This window comes from Scomber japonicus, chromosome 17, assembly GCF_027409825.1.
Source record: "Scomber japonicus isolate fScoJap1 chromosome 17, fScoJap1.pri, whole genome shotgun sequence".
In the NCBI taxonomy this organism is placed as follows: domain Eukaryota; kingdom Metazoa; phylum Chordata; class Actinopteri; order Scombriformes; family Scombridae; genus Scomber; species Scomber japonicus.
In genome coordinates this window covers 11,119,765-11,138,560 of record NC_070594.1, presented here as the reverse complement: position 1 = coordinate 11,138,560, position 18,796 = coordinate 11,119,765, and the positions used below count along the sequence as shown (strand labels likewise).

The following is an 18,796-nucleotide window of genomic DNA, read 5'->3' as shown; positions in this document are numbered from 1 at the left end:
CACACACACACACACACACACACACACACAGGCTACAGTCATACAGAAGGGTTAGGGTCACATTAAGATTAAGACTCTCCACAAAAAAAGAAAAAGTTTTGTTATTGTTGTTGATGCAAATATGTTAAAAAGAATCTACCTTTTACAGCAAATCGACCTAAATCCTGCAGGTAGTATGAGTATCCTGATATATTCCAACTCAAAGCTGACTAAATCCTCAATACCTCAAACCCTTTTTATTTGTCATGTTTAGAGGCAGCGAAAGGTTTACGTGTGGAAAGGCCATTTCTAACCGCTACTGGTAAAACTGGGTAGTTTTTTATTGTAAATGTTATATGTTGCTATGAAAAGGGTTATGTGTGAGAAGGACACTGAGAGATGCAAAGCAGTAAGATATATATATGTGTGTGTGTGTGTGTGTGTGTGTGTGTGTGTGTGTGTGTGTGCGTGTGCTTATGTAATAGTTATTTCCTATTAAACAGGGCAAAAACACTGAATACATTGAGGGAGAAGTCCTGATTAGTTCCAGCGGATTAACAAATGAAACAGCTCAGCTGAAGTTAGAGTTTCTTGACCTGATGAGACGACTACAAACAGCCTGGTCTCTGACTCAACTGCAGGGATTTAATACATTCTGCTAAAATGTTCATATATATCTTTAAATGGTTCACAAGTAAAATTGAGTTTGTTTTTTCCCAGCATTTTAGGGTTATTTATTTGGATCCTAATAGCAACAGCTCCTCTTTATAGGGTCAAAAGGAAGCAGTAACTACAAATGTATATGATTGTGTAAAGCAAATGTGAGAATCAAAAAGAGTGAATATAATAAATATATGTATTATATAAATACATATACATACAAAAATGAATAAATGAAACAAGGTGCAGTACTAGTACTAGCAGCATACAGTCCATATTCCAGTCTACATTACACATTTCCCCATTCAGTTCTTTACATAATAAACCATATAAATCATCTAGCACTTCAAATATCTTTAGATATATGTAAGACTTGTTAGAAACATCTGCAGCTGTGTTTTAAAGTAATCTTATTCATGAATTTTATGATAAATGATGGTAAACTATTCCACTGAATGGCCACCCTGTCAGGAACACGTCTCTTTAAAGCGTTGGTTCTGGGTTGTGGGAGAGCTGCCTTATTATCTACAGTAGCCTATGTATCTACTTTTAGTGCTAAGAACGATGCAATGAAAATGCAAATGATGCAAACACACCTTTTACAGCTGTGGATTTGCATGCAAGACACATTGTCACACATTTTATCAGTCTGTATAGAAATTAAATATCCCTACCAGACATTTGTGTTAAGGTGTGTATGCAAAAACTTTGAACAATAAGGTGTGCTTGATTTGGTTTTTCCACCAAAAATACATTAAAATGGCATCTAGTCCATTTCTCTTTGAATATACAATTTTTTTTTTTTTTCAAAAGTTTAACCCCAGGACACAAGATCTCTTCTAATTCTTGGTAAAGTCCACTCTCAGTATTTATGCGCTATACCTGCAGGCTTTGAGTTTCCACATCACACTTTTGTTAATTAAATATTGGATGATGATTGACTTCCAAACTAGTTGTGATTTCATAAATCATGCTTGTAGGCCAACTCTTTAAAATCAGATTTTCAGTGAGCACAGAGAAACCTTCCTCTTTGCAGCAGATGAGTATGAAAACAGCCTTCTAGCGTCAAATTCTGCACATGCATCATTTTGCACGGGAAGACTCAAACATCTGACTGTATGAACATGAAGAAAAACACATTTTTGAGTTAATAGTCTTTTGTCTACTGAATTAAATAAAAATACAACCCATCATGCTGCATCTACTGTCTCACTTCAGCGTGCCACTGCAAATGACACCTCTCCCTCTTATAAAAGGCATTGTCTGAAGACTACCTGTGCTTTTTCTATGAATGGCATCTCTTCTTTCCTTCCTTCCCTTGATGCCTGCATGACTCCTACAAAACCACTGGCTCATGATTTGTGCACTTTGTCCGCTGGGTGGTGCTTTTGTCAGGTACACTTCACACACTCTCAGACAGGCTGGAGAAGGACTTGTGTGTATGCACAGTATTGTGACAGCACTGCCACACCATCTGCTTTGTCAAATTCTGCGTTGTCACTGTACCTGCCGAGGTGTGTATCAGTTTTATTTGGGAGGCAGACACAAGTTAGAATGAGCTAAATTGACACAGAGCGGATTTTTTTTTTAAACATTAAACGCAACACACGGCCAAATTAAGTAGACAACAACCCTGCCATGCTTTATTGTTATTTCACGTAGGCCTACCACACTTTGTAGTAGCCAATAGTAATTCTGCGCACTTCCTAAATCGAGCCTATCAAACATTTTACCCCGCACCAATGAAAACATGTCGCATTTCCCCTCCGTTTTCACCAAAAACTAAAATCTAAATATTCACACATATTAATAAAAAGCACTGGAAACGCGGCCCTGGTCATTGCGTTGGTTTTTTTTTAAGTTTCCTGTATTTATATTTGTTATATTTCCATCAAGTGCCACTGCCTGGTGCATTGCAGGTCCCGTGTAGCCAATCGATGCAGCCGACACATAGAGTATAATATTGCAGGTCTGCAGCGACCAATGAGAAACGACATCACACACCGGCACAGCAAATTCTCCAGTGCCAACCAGGCTACGTCTTTACACTAGAGGTATCCTTCCGCGGCTGCAAACTAGTGCCTCGTTTGTGCGGGGAATCTAACTCTCTTTTGGGAAATAATACAGAGTCAAGATGATAGATGGCAGCTTTATATGATATTTAACATGTTGTATTAGTGATTGGATATTTCCTTGTGAGGCTCATGATTATATATGTTCAGTAAAGTTGTGAGGTCTTGCAATTATCTGCCCTAACTTAAAGGCACAGTCTAGATTTTTTCAACAGTGTGGTTATAGTTTTTAAAATTGCAGCATATGGCAGTTAAATTACAGGGAAACTGATAATGAAACATGTCAGAAGTTTAATCTGATATATTGAACATACATTTGGACCAATAGGCAGTTTTTGTCTCTGATTAACTGTGATTACTGACATGTTTTCCTTGCATACACATTAGTCACTTAAGACTGTTGTTTTGTCTTTGCAATAATACAGGGATGGTACAGACATGACCTATTGTAATGACTGGTGGTGATTATCAGGTGGTGGAAAATTAGTTTAAATTCCCTACCCTAACCCACACAGACAGGTTTTTCTAGTCTTTCTACAAAAGAAACAGTCAATAAAAAATCCAATCATACAAGTTAGTCTAACCTGACCACCTATACATGACCTTTTCTTGGCTAACAAAAAAAGTAGAAAGACACTGGTGATAGACTTATCCTTAATTCGCTACTGTAGGCCTATTGCAAATTTGACTAAAACTCCTCAAAAGGTTCTGAAACAAACAAACAAACAAAAAAGACTATTCAAAAGTTACTTTAGTCTCCAGCATATATCGTAGTAACTACATAAAACAGAGATACAGGAATTAGGAAGTGAGATCTGTTGCCTCAAGTAGCTAGAGGAGTAGAGCCCAAACATCTATGAGAGCAAAACCATTTTTTTCTTTCTTTTTTTCTCTCATAACATTCATGCTTTCCTTAAAGGACCTTGTCCTTGCATGACTTCAGCCTGGAAAAGCTTCTTGTGTAATTGTTTTACCTCCCATGAGAGTCCCATGTGTACTGTAAGATGTTTAATGTGTCCACTGATAATACAATGCTTTGCTGGCCTTATTCTAAATGGACAGTCATTCTTCAAAAGATGGGATTAGTACGTTATTAGCTGATGCAGACTGAATTCCCCCGTTGTGTAGATTAATATGAGTGTAAGGATGCTGTCAGTGCACTGCAGCCGGACTGATTGGCATGTCTCCTGCTGCTTAGAGGCCTGCGCTGCTGCAAACAGCCCTGAATTGAAATAAGGAAGTGAGTGATCAGTGCTAGTGTGGCGGAGGGATACATAGGCAATCCCCCATTCTGGCCACGGCCAATATACACACTCCTAACCCGCCAGTGGAGCTCCATCTAAGGAACGACCACACTCCTAGTCTGCCTCCACAGACCAACAAGCACACAACCCGTCCGACATGGTATGTATCGCCATTCATTCTGAATACTCGGGGAAATGCCTTTTTTTTAATTGTTGAAGGGGGAAACAAACTTGGGTTATTTACAAATGCAAACGTGGTGCAGCTGAAATGCTTTTCACGCTCCTTGTATTTGCTATTCAGTCATTGATTCCCTCTTGTGAGCTGTGCGTATGCAGAGAGGAGACGGAAAACGCCCGCAAAAGGCGCATTTTTAAGCACTTTCAGGGAGTTCATGTAAAGCTCTCGCTATGAATGATATATGTTGTTTTTCGGCGGATTTATGTCTGAGAAGATGTTCGCCTTCAATTTAGTATCGTATTTCCCCTCATAACTGCGCAATTAATACAGCGTTATTGGGCTATTCGGCTATATCGGGTCAAGGAGCTGGTTTACAGCTGCATAACGTTGGGTGCAGACAGAATTCATTCTTATGGACTAGTTAGATTGAATGGTGTCGGAGTAAGTAGCAAGCTATTCTGGGTTATTACGGCATAATTCTGCAGCACATAAGTGCATTAGAGTACAGTTTACAATCCGCCTTAGGAGCGCAGGCGTGTTGGGAAGCCTGCCGAGGGTTATTAGAAACACCGTAGAGCTCTCTGCTTGACATATTTCTCACATTTTAAGACATATGTTGGAGAGGTTGGTCGTGTTTTTGTCCTGTGTAGTCGCTGTCCACTCGGTTTGGGACACGCAGTGCCCCCCCTCCCTCCCTCCCTCCCTCCCTCATCGTGAAGGAAAAACGAGCAGGCGGCGTTTGGTTTCCCTTTTTCTAGGTTGCACCATCAAGCCGTGCCGTACCGAGCCGTGCCATGATGGGGGGTGGGGGTGGGGGGGGGATGACAGTGTCTCGTCAGTGTTCCGCAACGGAAACTCACCATATCCTGTAATTACAAGGTTATAGCTACATTGTATCGTTTGGCTTGTACAGGCTAAAACAAAAAAAAAAAGAAGAAGAAAATAAAGAAGGAAAGAAGAAAAGCTCTATCAGACGCTGTTCCGCCTTCACTGCGGGCTCTGAGGGTTTATTCTTTGGCTATGTTGTCTATTTGTGTTATGTCGGCTGATTTGGTTGCCTCTTTGCAAATTTTTCGATGTAATGCAAATGTGGTACCTGTGTGAGTTGTCCAAGAAGCTCTTTCTGACACTGGCCACCAGAAAGCATCAACAGCTGTGAAGTTAAGTCGAGTTTTTACACACACACACACACACACACACACACACACACAAATCAATCTGACATAACATACTGTGAAATATGAATGTTAAAAGACAGTCATGCTGCACTTGATGTATACATTTTGCAGAGGCTACTTATTATTGTGTAATAGCTAAAATGCCAATAAACCATGAGGTTTTAATAGGGCTTGGTGACTTGCAAAATATATTAACTTGCAAAATGACTACACCAGTCTAACCCAATTTCACCAGATGTTGGATACATGCGATTACATCCACACTGACATCTGCAACCAGCTAATGAAACAGGGCCCCTCCACTGGCTACGTCACACAAGGAGAAATTACCCAGTGGAAATGAGATGGGATGTGGAAAAGAGGCCTTCAAGCTAATCCATTGATTATCAAGCTTGATAGATCATTAATGGCCCGAGGGAGTCAAGAAGACATAGACCCCCTCCCCCCGCCCCCCTCCACCTCTGCTGTGATCAAATATCCCATATATGGTATTGAGCAGCGATGCAGGTTCATGTTGCAAAGCAGCGCAGTAATTGGAGTGTAAAGTGGAATTGTTATGGAGTTAGCCTGCGTATCAGCATCTTTGAAAAGTTTAATCCACAGGCGTAAGCCCCTTGTCTGCATCAATACACCCATTGAAGTGGAAACAGCCTCCCCCATTGAGGTGGAAGTATCGAATAAGTAGTCGGACTGTGCTAAGGCCATATCCTATTCCTGTTACGCTCTTGTTTGCTGATGCATGTTTAGTAACTTGGGGGACATCTGATCCACTGCAATGAATAATTTATATGTTTGGCGGCAACACCTAGCCATGTCCCATGTTCCTGGAGTCTAGGAGCGATAAAGTGCTCTCTGTGGTGCGGAGGAGTACCCAGCCACCTACCACCACCAGGCCATATGGTGGACCAGCGTTGTCTGCAGGGTGTAGTAGGGAGGCCGGTGTTGTTTACACCCATCCTCTCTCCCTCCTCCCCTCCAGACACGGCCCGGCCCCAAGGCCTCACTGTCTTTTGTCCAGCCTCAAAGAGAAGAGGCGTTCAGCACTCTGTTGAGCCCAGTGTCCCTATAGAAAGAGAGTGTGTGTGTGTCAGTCACATTGACTCTTTGTATTTGTGCCAGTGTGTGTGTGTGTGTGTGTGTGTGTGTGTGTCACACCCATCTGTCTGAGTGACAGCTGGTTTTGCACCTTTCATTCGGTGATCATACAGAGGCTACTTCAGGAATTGTTGCCACACATCACAGTGACAGATCAGCAGCTATGATAGGGCGTTAAGCATTGATGAAAGGTTACTAAAAAAGATAATCGTTGGTGTTCTGTTTACACCATTTGGCATCCCCTGCAAAATTAATCCCAGTGCGAACAGGAAAGGATGCAGTATGTTTGTACAAGGGTGATATGACATCAAGTGTGAGCACAAGATATTCCTCGCTGGCCCAGTGAACTGCCACCTGCCTCCCACAGTCCTGTTTGGAGCGCATTGCCGGGGCCAGCTGCCCGGGCAACAGTGGGAGTGGTTGACCCACTCATGCCAGCGAGCCACTGCCAGCAGAGCACCCCCCTATCCCCAAACACACACACACACACACACACACACACACACACACACACACACACACACACAAAGAGGACAGGAGGAGAGCCTGGCAGCAAACAACCCTGTCCATAAGACACTGTGGATAGTGAATCACAGGGAGTTTCCTCTGAACAGTATGTCACATACACAGAGAGGAAAAAGAGATACGCAGAGGGGAAAGGTCTGGAGGAGGAGTTGGTATTGGCTTAGGTCCAGCTACCAAGGAAAGAAGGAGGAAAAGAGAGAAAAGGAAGGGATGGGCTGGTAGTGGGCCTGGTGGTGCAGCAGCACTGTGAGGCCGCGACAACTTGGGCCTAAGCCAGGGGAGGATCCATAGCAGTGAGTCACCAAACCCCACACCCAGTCTACTTAGAGAGACAGCAGGGGACAGAAAGAGACAGCAAAGATACAACAGGAGCGACGCACCATGACAAAGAGGGTGACTAAGGGGAAAATAGGAAGAGAGACTCATCACTGGGGAAAGAAAAAAACAACACACAAGCTATGACAGAAAGATGGCGCCAGAAAATTCTCCGATGAGACAAAGAATATTGGTCAAGCTGGGTGGTGTGTTGGTATCAGTGGGGCTGCTTTGTCTCTTGACAGTTCCCACTCTCAGATGGAAAGGAGGCAGGAAGGGAGAAGAAAAAGCAAAGCACTGTTGTGTGCGAGGCAGGTTATTGAATCATGTCAGCTAATCATATGAGCGCCGCTGAGGTTATCCATGAGCCCTCGCTGGCTGTATCGATCCATCTTGTGGCCGCCGCTCCAGCCATGACGAGAAGCCTTTTGTTTTTGAAACAGCCAGAGTAAAAGGTCAGCCTGCAGTTTGTCATGCGGCAATCAGCTCGATCTTAACCATTCTAACCGAATCTAGTAATTATGCAACAAATTCAATTCACTGGCTTTTTTTTTCATGAAACACAATAGCCTCATCTCCAAACAGGGCCTTGATGAGACTCTGGTTTCCACATCCATGGGATTTAATGTTAACTTTGTTATTGAAAGTGTGTCCTGTTTTGCTGTATCCAAAACTAGATCACTTACACAAACACATAAACACACCGACGGGGCTGCAGGAATTTGCTTTGAGGCAGAACTGGCTACTCTGACTAATTCACAGGAAACATGGGGATGGAAAGTATTGGTGTTGAGGAAGAATGCCATTAAGAGAGAGAGAGAGAGTGTGTGTGTGTGTGTGTGTGTGTGTGTGTGTGTGTGCGCGCACATCTGTGACCGCTCGTGTTTGTCTGTGTGTGTTCCTTCTTTTCTGCCAAGCGCAATGATGTCAGTGTGGTCTGGTAACAATAAAAAATAAACTCTTTCTCACTAAAGCACTGATGGGAGGGTACCTGCGCGAGTTATTTGCACCACAAGCTGTATTCACACTTTACTGCTGAGGGTGTTTTGAAATCAGTGGCTCCCTTCACAAAGAAGCTTGTTTCATCCTATGTTAAAGGCCTGGCAGTGAATGCTCGCTTCTGAGCCATTTAAAGCATGTGTGAGTCACTATCAACCATTAAAGAGCCAGTGTAGGGAACAGGCTGGGAGGGGAGTCAAGCTGCGCCAACCCAGCAGGCCCTTTTTTCCTGTTGGTAGGACCATGGAAAACACTCCCATGCTGATATGACCTGAAACAACCCCGCCTAAACATTTTCTCCTGGTCTGGAGACAGCAGCTCACCCGTTTTATTACAGCACCTTGTTGCACAGCGGTCCCTCTTGTGGGACAACCAGGCCCTAGCCTACTTTTGTACATGGTGTGAGTCAATCCCGTGGAGCCACTCATCACCTGGAGGTTAAATTTCATGCAGTGCCTTTGTAGAGCTTTCCAGAGTTAGCTTGTGGTTAAGTCACTTTCTAGGAGTCTTTCAAACAACCTTTCAGAAACAGCACAGTGAGTTAGTGCGATCCGTGTGACCCAAGTCCGATGAATGATTTTCAGCATCAATTGTATCGATTGAGCATGGTATAATAAAGCTCAGAGACAGAGAAAAAAAAAGTATTTATACTACAAATGTAAAGAAGCTAAGTTACAAATATTGAAACAACTAATTGACATTCCATCCCCAGGGCATTGGGCACTAGCTAATGGGGCTAGTGGTTCATTTGGGGTATTGTCATTGGCAAATCTTGGCAGTCCCACAGGTATGAGTGGATTCTGCCAGAGGCCACTAGTGGTGACCCAGCACTGAAGCCAACAGACCCCTCGAACACTGCTGCCAGTGTTGAGATGTGTGGTAGTTGGTGGGCGGGGATGATGTGGAATGTGATGATGAAACGGTTTCGGAATAATTGCCTGTTGAGTAACTTGTTTGTAACTCTCTCCTTTCCCTTTCTTTCCCAACCACAGGCTGACCAACTAACAGAGGAGCAGATTGCAGGTAGGAACAGAGCGTTTTTCTCCTTTACATCCCCCACACAGGCCTGTCTGTTTTTTTTTTATTTACACCCTTGCTTGCTGTGTTATTCAATAAAGTTCCTGTGTCACAGATGGAAAACATGAAATGAAACAGAACATTGACAGATTTGGCATCTGCCCTCCCTTGGTAGATCATTAGCCTTTTTATATTCCATGAAATAAGGAGAAGAAGTATTTACAGCATGTCATGAGTCAGTCATGAAATCCATGAAGCCATAGTGAATAGACGGTTTTACAGGCGAGTCACGAGTAGTTTCAATCACTGAGGCACTTCCATATTCTTGATAAATAAATGATGTGAGCTTTGTACTGAAACTGGAGGCTGCACAGTTTCTTCTCAGTCAAACCCCCTCTGTGGCTAATTAGCCTGTGCTAAGGCTCCAAGACTCACTATTGCCTGCACTTCTCATTTCCTGGATGGGTATTTATGGCCTGTAGTTTAGGAGCAACCTTCTAATGCACACATTGAAACTCTTAGTCAAATCTTTCCGCTTGTTTCAACTTCCAAAAATTGATGATAATGAGATGACAATCCTGTGTGGTTACAGAGCTCAGCACGTTTATAACTTCAGTGTTCTTCATGCCCATGTGGGCCAATTTACAGACAAGCTCGAACTTAGTTAACACAGCCCCTGTAACCATGCCACTAACAAGAATCGATTAACCTTCTCGAACTCGACTGCAGCATCCTAATATAACCCGTTCCAGTAACTGCACAGCAACAGTAATTTAACCTGTGCTCTCACCTCCTTCCTCACCCACAGAGTTCAAGGAGGCTTTCTCCTTATTCGACAAGGATGGTGACGGCACCATCACCACCAAAGAGCTTGGTACCGTCATGAGGTCGCTGGGACAGAACCCCACAGAGGCCGAACTGCAGGACATGATCAATGAGGTGGACGCTGACGGTCAGTATATTCATATTCCATATACCATTGAGTCTCTCGTTCCTGATTCAGTACCAGTTAAAGGTTTGGACATGCTTTCTTGTTCAAGCGAATGGAAAGATGTGTCCAAACTTTTGACTGGTACTGTATGTCAGTAATAAATATATTCTCTTATAAAGAGGTTATATCAGATGTCATATAAGGAAATAAAACTTGAATTAAGATGAAACAGTCTAAAGGAGTAGGAAACCAATTTAAAATCTACAAGGCGGAGGTTTAAATGGTTGTTTTCACTCATTCAAAGTCTGTGGTTAGCACAGAGTTGGTTTTAATATTTGAGTTGATAAGATGATACGTCCGTTTTTATCACCAAAATGAGCTCTAAATGTCCTTAACGCCACAATCATCACCCCTTCCTCCTTTCCAATTTTCTAATTTCAGTTTTTTACAAGGTCTTAGGAGATGTATGTGAATTGAACTGTTATTTTCAGTTAACATTTCATCGCATGACTTAATTGATAAAACCTGTTCTAAATGCATAAGGGATAAGATAGAGCATCCATAACTGCCTCATCTCACATAGGGGTGGGTGAAACACTTCAGCACCAGGTCAGTTTACAGAGCACACAGGCTAGAGTTATCTTTTTTTTTTAATATAGGGCCAAATGACAACAATAGTTATCTGAAGGCACTTCTCACACAGAGCAGGTCTAGACTGCACTCTTTAATCTAATTTAGAGAGACCCAACAATCATCATGAGAAAGTACTTAATTAATCTTAACTTAAATACATCAGTTGCCAGCAGGTTTTGATTTAATATCTAAATAATTACCTCTGTGAGGCGAACGTGAGGTGTATTATGAACTGTCTACATTGTCAATCAGAGACTGTTAACACGGTGGAGCAGTGATCAGCAGTATCAAACGAGACTGATTGACCAACACAAACTACAGCATTAAAGAACTTAAACCAACTCTGAGGTGAAGACAAAAATAACCTGCACCTGTTCAGCATCTTGTACAACAATGGCTTTCCCCTGAGCGAACGGTGCAGCAGAGAGGCTGCTCTCCACTGCTGGACACACAACATTAATAACGCAGTAGAGCACTCCACCCCCCCACCCCCCCACTTTATTATTCTCATACAGGCAGGAGTAAGTACGATGCTTTCAGATTAATTAATTCATTAATTGATTAATCTGAAAGCAGTTAATTTTTTTAAGTAAAAAGGCTTCAGACCATCATTTTAATTGCTGGTTATGTTTGTTATTGTATTTCATTGGAATTAGGACACCAGTGAATGGTTTGGCACACAGTATACTGGAGCAAGAGAGTCAAATCTCACTGTGAGATTCCCAAGATTCCAACCCCTAGTCTTGAAACACATCAGTGGTGTTGTTGCCCATGTCCCTCCCTTTCCTACCAACTGTCAACCAACTGTCCGAGCCAACTGCCAGCCAGCTTTATTTTCAGATGACATGCCCCTCTGTGTCAGCAGTTTAGTCACTGTGTGTTCAGCTCCATCATAGTTTGACAATGTCAGAGATATGGATGTGCAGGAGGTGCGTTCAGTGCCGGTGAGTAGAGCACGCCAAGTGTCAAAAGACTGCCAGTATTAGAGTATTAGCGCCCCGTGCTGAGTGCCATAATTCAGACAGACTCTTCTGTTCACCAAGTTTTTATCCTCCGCTGCGGTGTCTCCCAAAGGCACTGTGACTGAAAGGCAGAGGAAGGGAAAGACAGACATAAAAAGAGAGACAGAGAGAGAGTAGTCTAAGAATTTGTGGAGCCGGCCGTCCTTGGGCAGTAGAGTTGAGGATGTTAGCTGTCAGTGGGGCCTTTACCCCAGTGGTGCTCTGTCAGCTTATAGGATTTCGTAAATGGGACCGCATTGATCAGAAGAAATCAATTGCACCGCAGCTTGGCTGCCCCTTTATTGAAACGTCCTCCCACCATCCTCAGCGCCCTCCCCCTACCCCTCAGTTACACCCAAGAGCAAGCATACACACACACACACACACCATCACTAACATCCCCTTGTTCTGCCTCTGCCTCCCTTGGCTGATGCAATCTAGGTCAGACAGCAATGAAGCTAGTAATGGAAAATAAAAGTGGTTACATAAGGCCTCTCTGTGCTTTGCACATCCAGTACCCACATCGGCAGCCATGGGATGTCAGCTGGCCCATTGAAAATCAGCTTTATTTACCAAACAAGAGGGCTGTGGCAATGAATTACAATGAATGGAGAGAGGTTGGAAGGCTTTAGCTTGAAAAAAAAAGCGGTTAGAAGAAATAGACTCTTGGCTATTTGATTGTAAAAGCCAAGCCGCAATTTATGAACAGTGTGGATTACAGTATCGTATGAAATTGCTGCTGTCTGTTTATCTTCCTAACACACAGAGACAAGCTAACTGCACCTGCTTTAAAAGATACAGGCCTGCTAGTGTTTTATGCATTTCTGACATAAAACAGATCATCTTTCTTCAAGATTTGCTTCATTGATTATTGCAACTGCACAAAAAATACATCACATATGAAACAAGAAAAAAATAACTCATTTAGATCAGTATGACAAAAATAACACCTCTAGCTGAAGCACAGCACTCATCATTACACAATCCCACCCTTCTTTCTTATCTGAGGGATGGAAGGGGGCTTTATGATGCAGGAAAACGATGACCACACACACAAGTGCACTGAGATGCCTCAGCCTTCTATAGTTTGCGTCAGCACCTCTTATGTGTAATCGCACCATCTCCCACTCGGTTCACTCCTTATATTCTCTCCTCTTCACATCTCCCTCATCTCCATCTCCCTCTCTACCACCCACTCACTCCCTCCCTCCCTCTCTCTTTTCTCTCTCTTTCCCTCCCACCATTTTCTCTCTCTTTCCGCCTGCCTTCCTCCCTATCTTCATCCCTCCTTGCTTCCATCCCTGCCTCCCTCCTCCTCCTCCTCCACCACAGCAGCAGCAGCTGGCCTGAGGTGCAGTTGAGCAGATATAACTTGAGGGCTGCCTTGCTTCTCTAGTCATCGTCCCCCTCAGATGATAGTTTTCCAGTTGCAGTCCTACCCTATTCCAAGACTGGGACAATCCCCCCTACCCCCACCCCCCAGCCTCCCTCCCAACCCCCAGTGGCAGCATGTGTTCCCTCGGTGCTGCTGGCTGTCTCTGTGTGTTAGATAACAGGTCCTTAGATTGTAACCTCGGGCCATGAGATCACCATCTGCCCCATCACATTACTGCATCCCTTTTTTGTTCTACACACACATCCACTCCTGCTCTCCATTCTCTAGTTCTCTCTCTCTCCAAGGCGTGCTCTGTCATTGGTTAATCTGTGTGCAATCCCCCCGCCCTTCTGTCCCACCCCAGGGCTAATCCTCTCGAGTACTATGCCCTCAGTGTCCCTGACCTTCACTTTTATCCCACCACGAATTTTTGCTTTTTTTTGTTGTTATTTTTTTTTTAATTACTACACACCACACACTTAGTCCTCACATCTCCAGGTCTACATACAAGCAAGACAAACCACCACAACCACTCCCACCCTTCCTCCTGTGGTTGCAGTTGGTTAGCCGCTGAGCTCCTCATAGATCCTTCCACTGTCAAGAGGGTCTGATCCCCTGGTAATCCTGTCTTGACAACAGCAACATGGATATTGATCCATCTGCACGCATACATGTGCCACCAGCATAGCAGCTGCCATTAGCACCACATTAAACAGTAGCACTGACTCTTCTATCTAAATCTGAAATCCACCAATACATGAAAACACAGTGTCTGATAGTTGAAGGGAAAGAGGGACAAAAAGAGGATGGATAAAAGCGGGTAGGAGGGATGGAGCATCACGACTGAAGCTCCCAAGACCCCTTCATGTCCTTCTCCTTTCCTCCCCGGCCAGGGTTTCTGACAGTAGCACCAGGAGAGACGAGCCTCTGATTTATACAGGCTCCCAGAAGGCCAGGCTGCTCAGTATACATCTACATTATGGATGACTGGCCACGGGTTCCCCCTGCAGTCCTGCTGCGCTGTGTGTAGCATATGCAACCTCTTCCCGGGGCTTCCCTGAGGAAGAAGGGGAAGCACACATACACACACGCTCACTCAAACACATACAGTATATTTTCCCCCCTCTCAGCCTGCAGCAGCTGTTTATCACAGAAAGGAAGGTGTTTGCTAAAATGATTCGAGGGCTGCTTTACCCTCATTACAATTACTCATGTCTCAAGTTGCACCATCACTGCCAGGACTGCATCTGGAGAGAAATAATAGCCCATACAATGATTTAAACGTTTGTGGCATACAAAAATATGGGGGGAAATAATGGGGAGGAGCGCTACATGAATATTTTGGTCGGGTGCTTTTCATCAGCTAAATGCTGGGTTATGTTATCTCTACTTATCTGAGTTTGCTTTTTAAGTAATTGCAATTTTTGCTGATTAAATGTGCCTCATTGATCACCCATTCCAGGTAATGGAACCATTGACTTCCCTGAGTTCCTGACCATGATGGCCAGAAAAATGAAGGACACAGACAGCGAGGAGGAGATCCGTGAAGCTTTCCGGGTATTTGACAAGGTAAATAAGGTTCATGTTTTAAGACAATATTCAGGAAATTATCTTTGAACCTCCATGCTTATAGAAATGCAGAGCAAAAAAGACTTAATTGCTGCCAAAATATCACCTAAGATTTTTTTAAAGAAGCATGATGACTCTGAAATGAGTTTAAAAAAAACTTCCTTATTGCCACGTCAGTCTAGTTGTTAAAAAGTCATCAGTTTCCAACTTCCTGCTCATTTACACCTCTCACCCTGTCAGCTCATTAAACGACCTGGTGGGAATTTCTGGCCCCACCACTTGTCACCCGGTGGGATTTTTTCAGTGTCACGCTTTTAATCCCAATGCGACATGTTTCCAGGATGGCAATGGCTACATCAGCGCTGCAGAGCTCCGTCACGTCATGACGAACCTGGGAGAGAAGCTAACGGACGAGGAGGTGGACGAGATGATCAGAGAAGCAGACATTGACGGAGACGGACAGGTCAACTATGAAGGTAAAACAAACACAGCTGTTTTTGCACCCTTTGGTGCACACACCAAAATGTCATAGTGCACAAATAACTTTCTAGGCTGTAGTGTAAGCTTTTATTAAAGAGGCGGGCCAGAGCACTTAATTTTCCAAGCTGTGTATTTCTCTAAGGGCAACAGCAAGACAAGCCAGCCACTCTTAATATTAGTTATTAGATAGGGGCTATAGATGGAGACTGCTGAAACAGAGATAAGAAAGAGCCTTCCTTCTGAATCATCATCAGTGTGCCAGGAGCCTTTTCACTCTCTTTCTTGCTGCCTCTCTCCTTCTTTCTCCCTTCCCCCTACTGTCGCTCCCATGGCACATTACACGAGAGACTGCACTCATTTTCTAGAAGGCTGTTGATATATTATGAACAGTCCATAAGTCTTGGCTGAAAAGTGCCCTACTTCTACACTCCCATTATGCTACGTACAGAATATGTACTCTATTTTGTATGTGTGTGTGTGTTGCACTATGCATATTACCTTCACGTTGCTCCACAACTGTAAGCACAACGCAAGAGCTTTTTAATCAAATGGGTTTAATGAGATGAATATGGAAGCCGTTTGGAAAGGGGACACTAATTAGGATGTGTGTTCTGAACCTGCTCAAGTTGATTAAAAAATTAATAAAGCATTTAACAATTTAGCAGGTGACTGCCCTTACTGGCAACAGCCTGTGCCAAACTCTCTGCCCTGAACCTGATGTCCTATTGTCTTTTGTCCTCTCTCTCTCTCTCTCTCTCTCACTCTCTCTCTCTGCAGAGTTTGTACAGATGATGACTGCAAAGTGAAGCTTGCCCGCCCTGTCCTGTCCCCTCTTAGAAGAAAAAAAAAGAAAAAAAAAATCCAAATGTTTTACTTACCTCTTGGAAAGAAAATGTTCATTTATTCATACTGTTTCTGTATAGAAAATAATTGAATGTTGAAATAAAATATCCTTCTGTCCACACAGGAAAATATAAAAATATACAAAAATATCTGCATGAAAATGATGGTTAGTGATCCTGTCCCCTCCCCCCGGAGATCAGTTTAGCATCAGTACTTAACAAGTAAAAATAATAACAACAAACCCTGTAACTACTACCTTCAGACTAAAGCAAAAGCATTTGGCAAACTCCTTCCAGCTCCATTTGCCAGTGGTAAATGTCTGGGCTGGCCATCTCTTCTTTCTCTCTCTGTTTTCTGTTCTTCATGCATGCAGCTTGAGACCGGAGCACTAACCCTCCGCCCCCCCATCCCTCCTCCGGGCTACCAGAGCGTGCTGATTCCACTATAAGCTGTCCTCTTGTTGGTTTGGTACAGTTTTTTTGTATTTGGAGAGGAACCCTGTACTGTTAAGATGAGAGAAAATACCAGGTTCTAACTCAAGCGTAAAGTGGAATGGGACTTAATTGTATGCTAGATAAAAAGAGAAAAAAACAATGTACAAAAAATACATTTTCAAATGTTTGGCATGTTCTTTTGTTTTTTGTTATGTTATTTGGACGGCCATCTTAGTAGTTGTGCGTCCTGCCCTTTTAAAGGAGGGGGGACTTAAAGAGTCTTACGGTGAGCTTTCTTTTTTTCTTTTTTCTTTTTCTTTTTGCTGAGATGGAGTGTCTGTCCTCTTTTCTTGCAAGAGAGAATCACTGGCCTTCACTTTTCTTTTTCTTCTTCTGTTTCTCGACTCAGACAAGAGCTTAGTGAGGGGTGTACTGTGTTCGCAGCACACGCTGTTAGGAGTGTCAGTGCACCAATCTTCGCAACTGTTCGTCTGAGTTCAGTTTACATTCATTCCAAGTTGTACATGCTAGTCTTTATTTTTTTTTTCAAATAAAAGACCATGAACTTTATCATGTCTTATGTCATTTTTCTTAATAATTGAAATGCTTGATTGTGAAAATGATCTATAAAGACAGCATTACAAGTCTGTATGTTGTTTACCAACTAGACAAATGTGTTAATAATAAATGATTATGAGCATCTTTCTCGCATGTGCAGTGTCATTTGGTGATGTTCATTGGGTGCAGGGCTCCCACTGTGTAATACTGTGCTACATTACATGGCAGTGAGGTTGTGGAGAGAGTGAGCTGCTCACAGGGGAGGGAAAGAGGCAGCGGAGAGTATTTGCTCTTGCGCTCAGCCGTGGATATACATACACATCTATGACGCCTCTCCTCTCTCTCTCAAGACCCGGCCGGTTGCTAGGCAACAGGAACATGCTGTAACTGGGATGTTGGGGGTTTTTGAAAAAGCAAGTGGGAGTTTGAATAAACCCTCCTGCTTCTGCTGACGACTCCATGTTCGCTTGTCCTAGTAAGGCAAACCAGGCCACAACACTACTGCCATACACATGCACACACACACACACACACATACACATTGAGAACAGGACAAGCAGAAAGGTCTCTGCCATGCTTCCCGACACCATACAATCTAAATGTCTAAAAAGTCAAGCAAGAGCTGCATCGTTTTACTATATTTGGACTGTAATTTGACCATGTTTGGAAAGGAGCAAAGATAGGCTGAGGCAGCTCACCTACACATACCCCTGGGCAAGATCAAGCATGAAGCGAATACTTGCCTTTATCACAACCCTATACATAGGCATACACATACCTTATTTCTTCTTTTATTACACAGAGATGGGGGAGGGTTCTGCTTTTTGTCAAAGGAAATGCAAAGAACATTCCCTGAATTCCTCATACACTCATTATCTCTGTAGATCTGTTTTAAATTAGACGTTGTGTAGCTTCTGTGAAATGAGCCCTGCTGGCATTAATCAGATAAACTGAGGTTGAGAGAAGAAAAGGGTGAGCAACAAGAAACATTATGAGAAACCCTGCCCAAATACTGCCAGTAACCCGAGAGGTACATTATCTATGATTTCTTAAATAAAGCCATAATGATTGTATTTTTAAGGAAAACCACTCAGCCTTCCTTCCTGGCCCCTCCCTGCAGCACCAGCTGAGCCAATAGGGACTGCTGTGAAGTTGATTGCCAGCTGTGACTGAAGTGCTGCTGTTTTGTTACCTCAGATGGTCAGGTGCTAAAACCTCAAACTCTCAGTGAAAATATAAATGAAACATGTAGGAATATTAAAAAAAAGACTGTAAAATAAATTGCAATATGAATAAATACAGTTAAATCTATAAAGGAACCCATATACTGTGAAATAATTTAATACATTATTGGAACTCCATTACAATGAAATGTTATTTCATCATTCTTACTTTCATAATAATAGAGTTTTGCAGGAGTTCATTTTAATTATATTCATTATTTTCTGAACAGTCTGTTTCATATTGACACAGGTGTGCCTTGTAAAAGTTCCCTGGTTTCTTTCCTTCTTAATGTGTTTGAGTATTAAGATGTAGGTGTATTCAAACTTTTGACTGGTACTGTACGTAGCCTTGTTCAACTGAATAAAAGCATAGATTTACTGTCTGTGTCTGTCTGTATTGGGCTTATGTACATGGGGAAGCTAATTGCTTGTTGCTTTCGCTAACAGTAGCTAGCTGGTCAAGGATTAGCACATGTGGTAAGCTGAA

General features: G+C 42.9%; 1 protein-coding gene across 1 annotated transcript; it reads left to right on the top strand.

Annotated features, from left to right (window-relative positions):
• Positions 1-4,010: 4,010 nt before the first annotated feature.
• Positions 4,011-17,098, top strand: calm1b (calmodulin 1b). The gene is made up of 6 exons (XM_053336495.1): positions 4,011-4,115; positions 9,238-9,268; positions 10,071-10,214; positions 14,665-14,771; positions 15,112-15,247; positions 16,029-17,098. The coding sequence occupies exons 1-6, from the start codon at positions 4,113-4,115 to the stop codon at positions 16,055-16,057; spliced, it is 450 nt and encodes a 149-aa protein (XP_053192470.1). The 5' UTR covers positions 4,011-4,112; the 3' UTR covers positions 16,058-17,098.
• Positions 17,099-18,796: the final 1,698 nt, after the last annotated feature.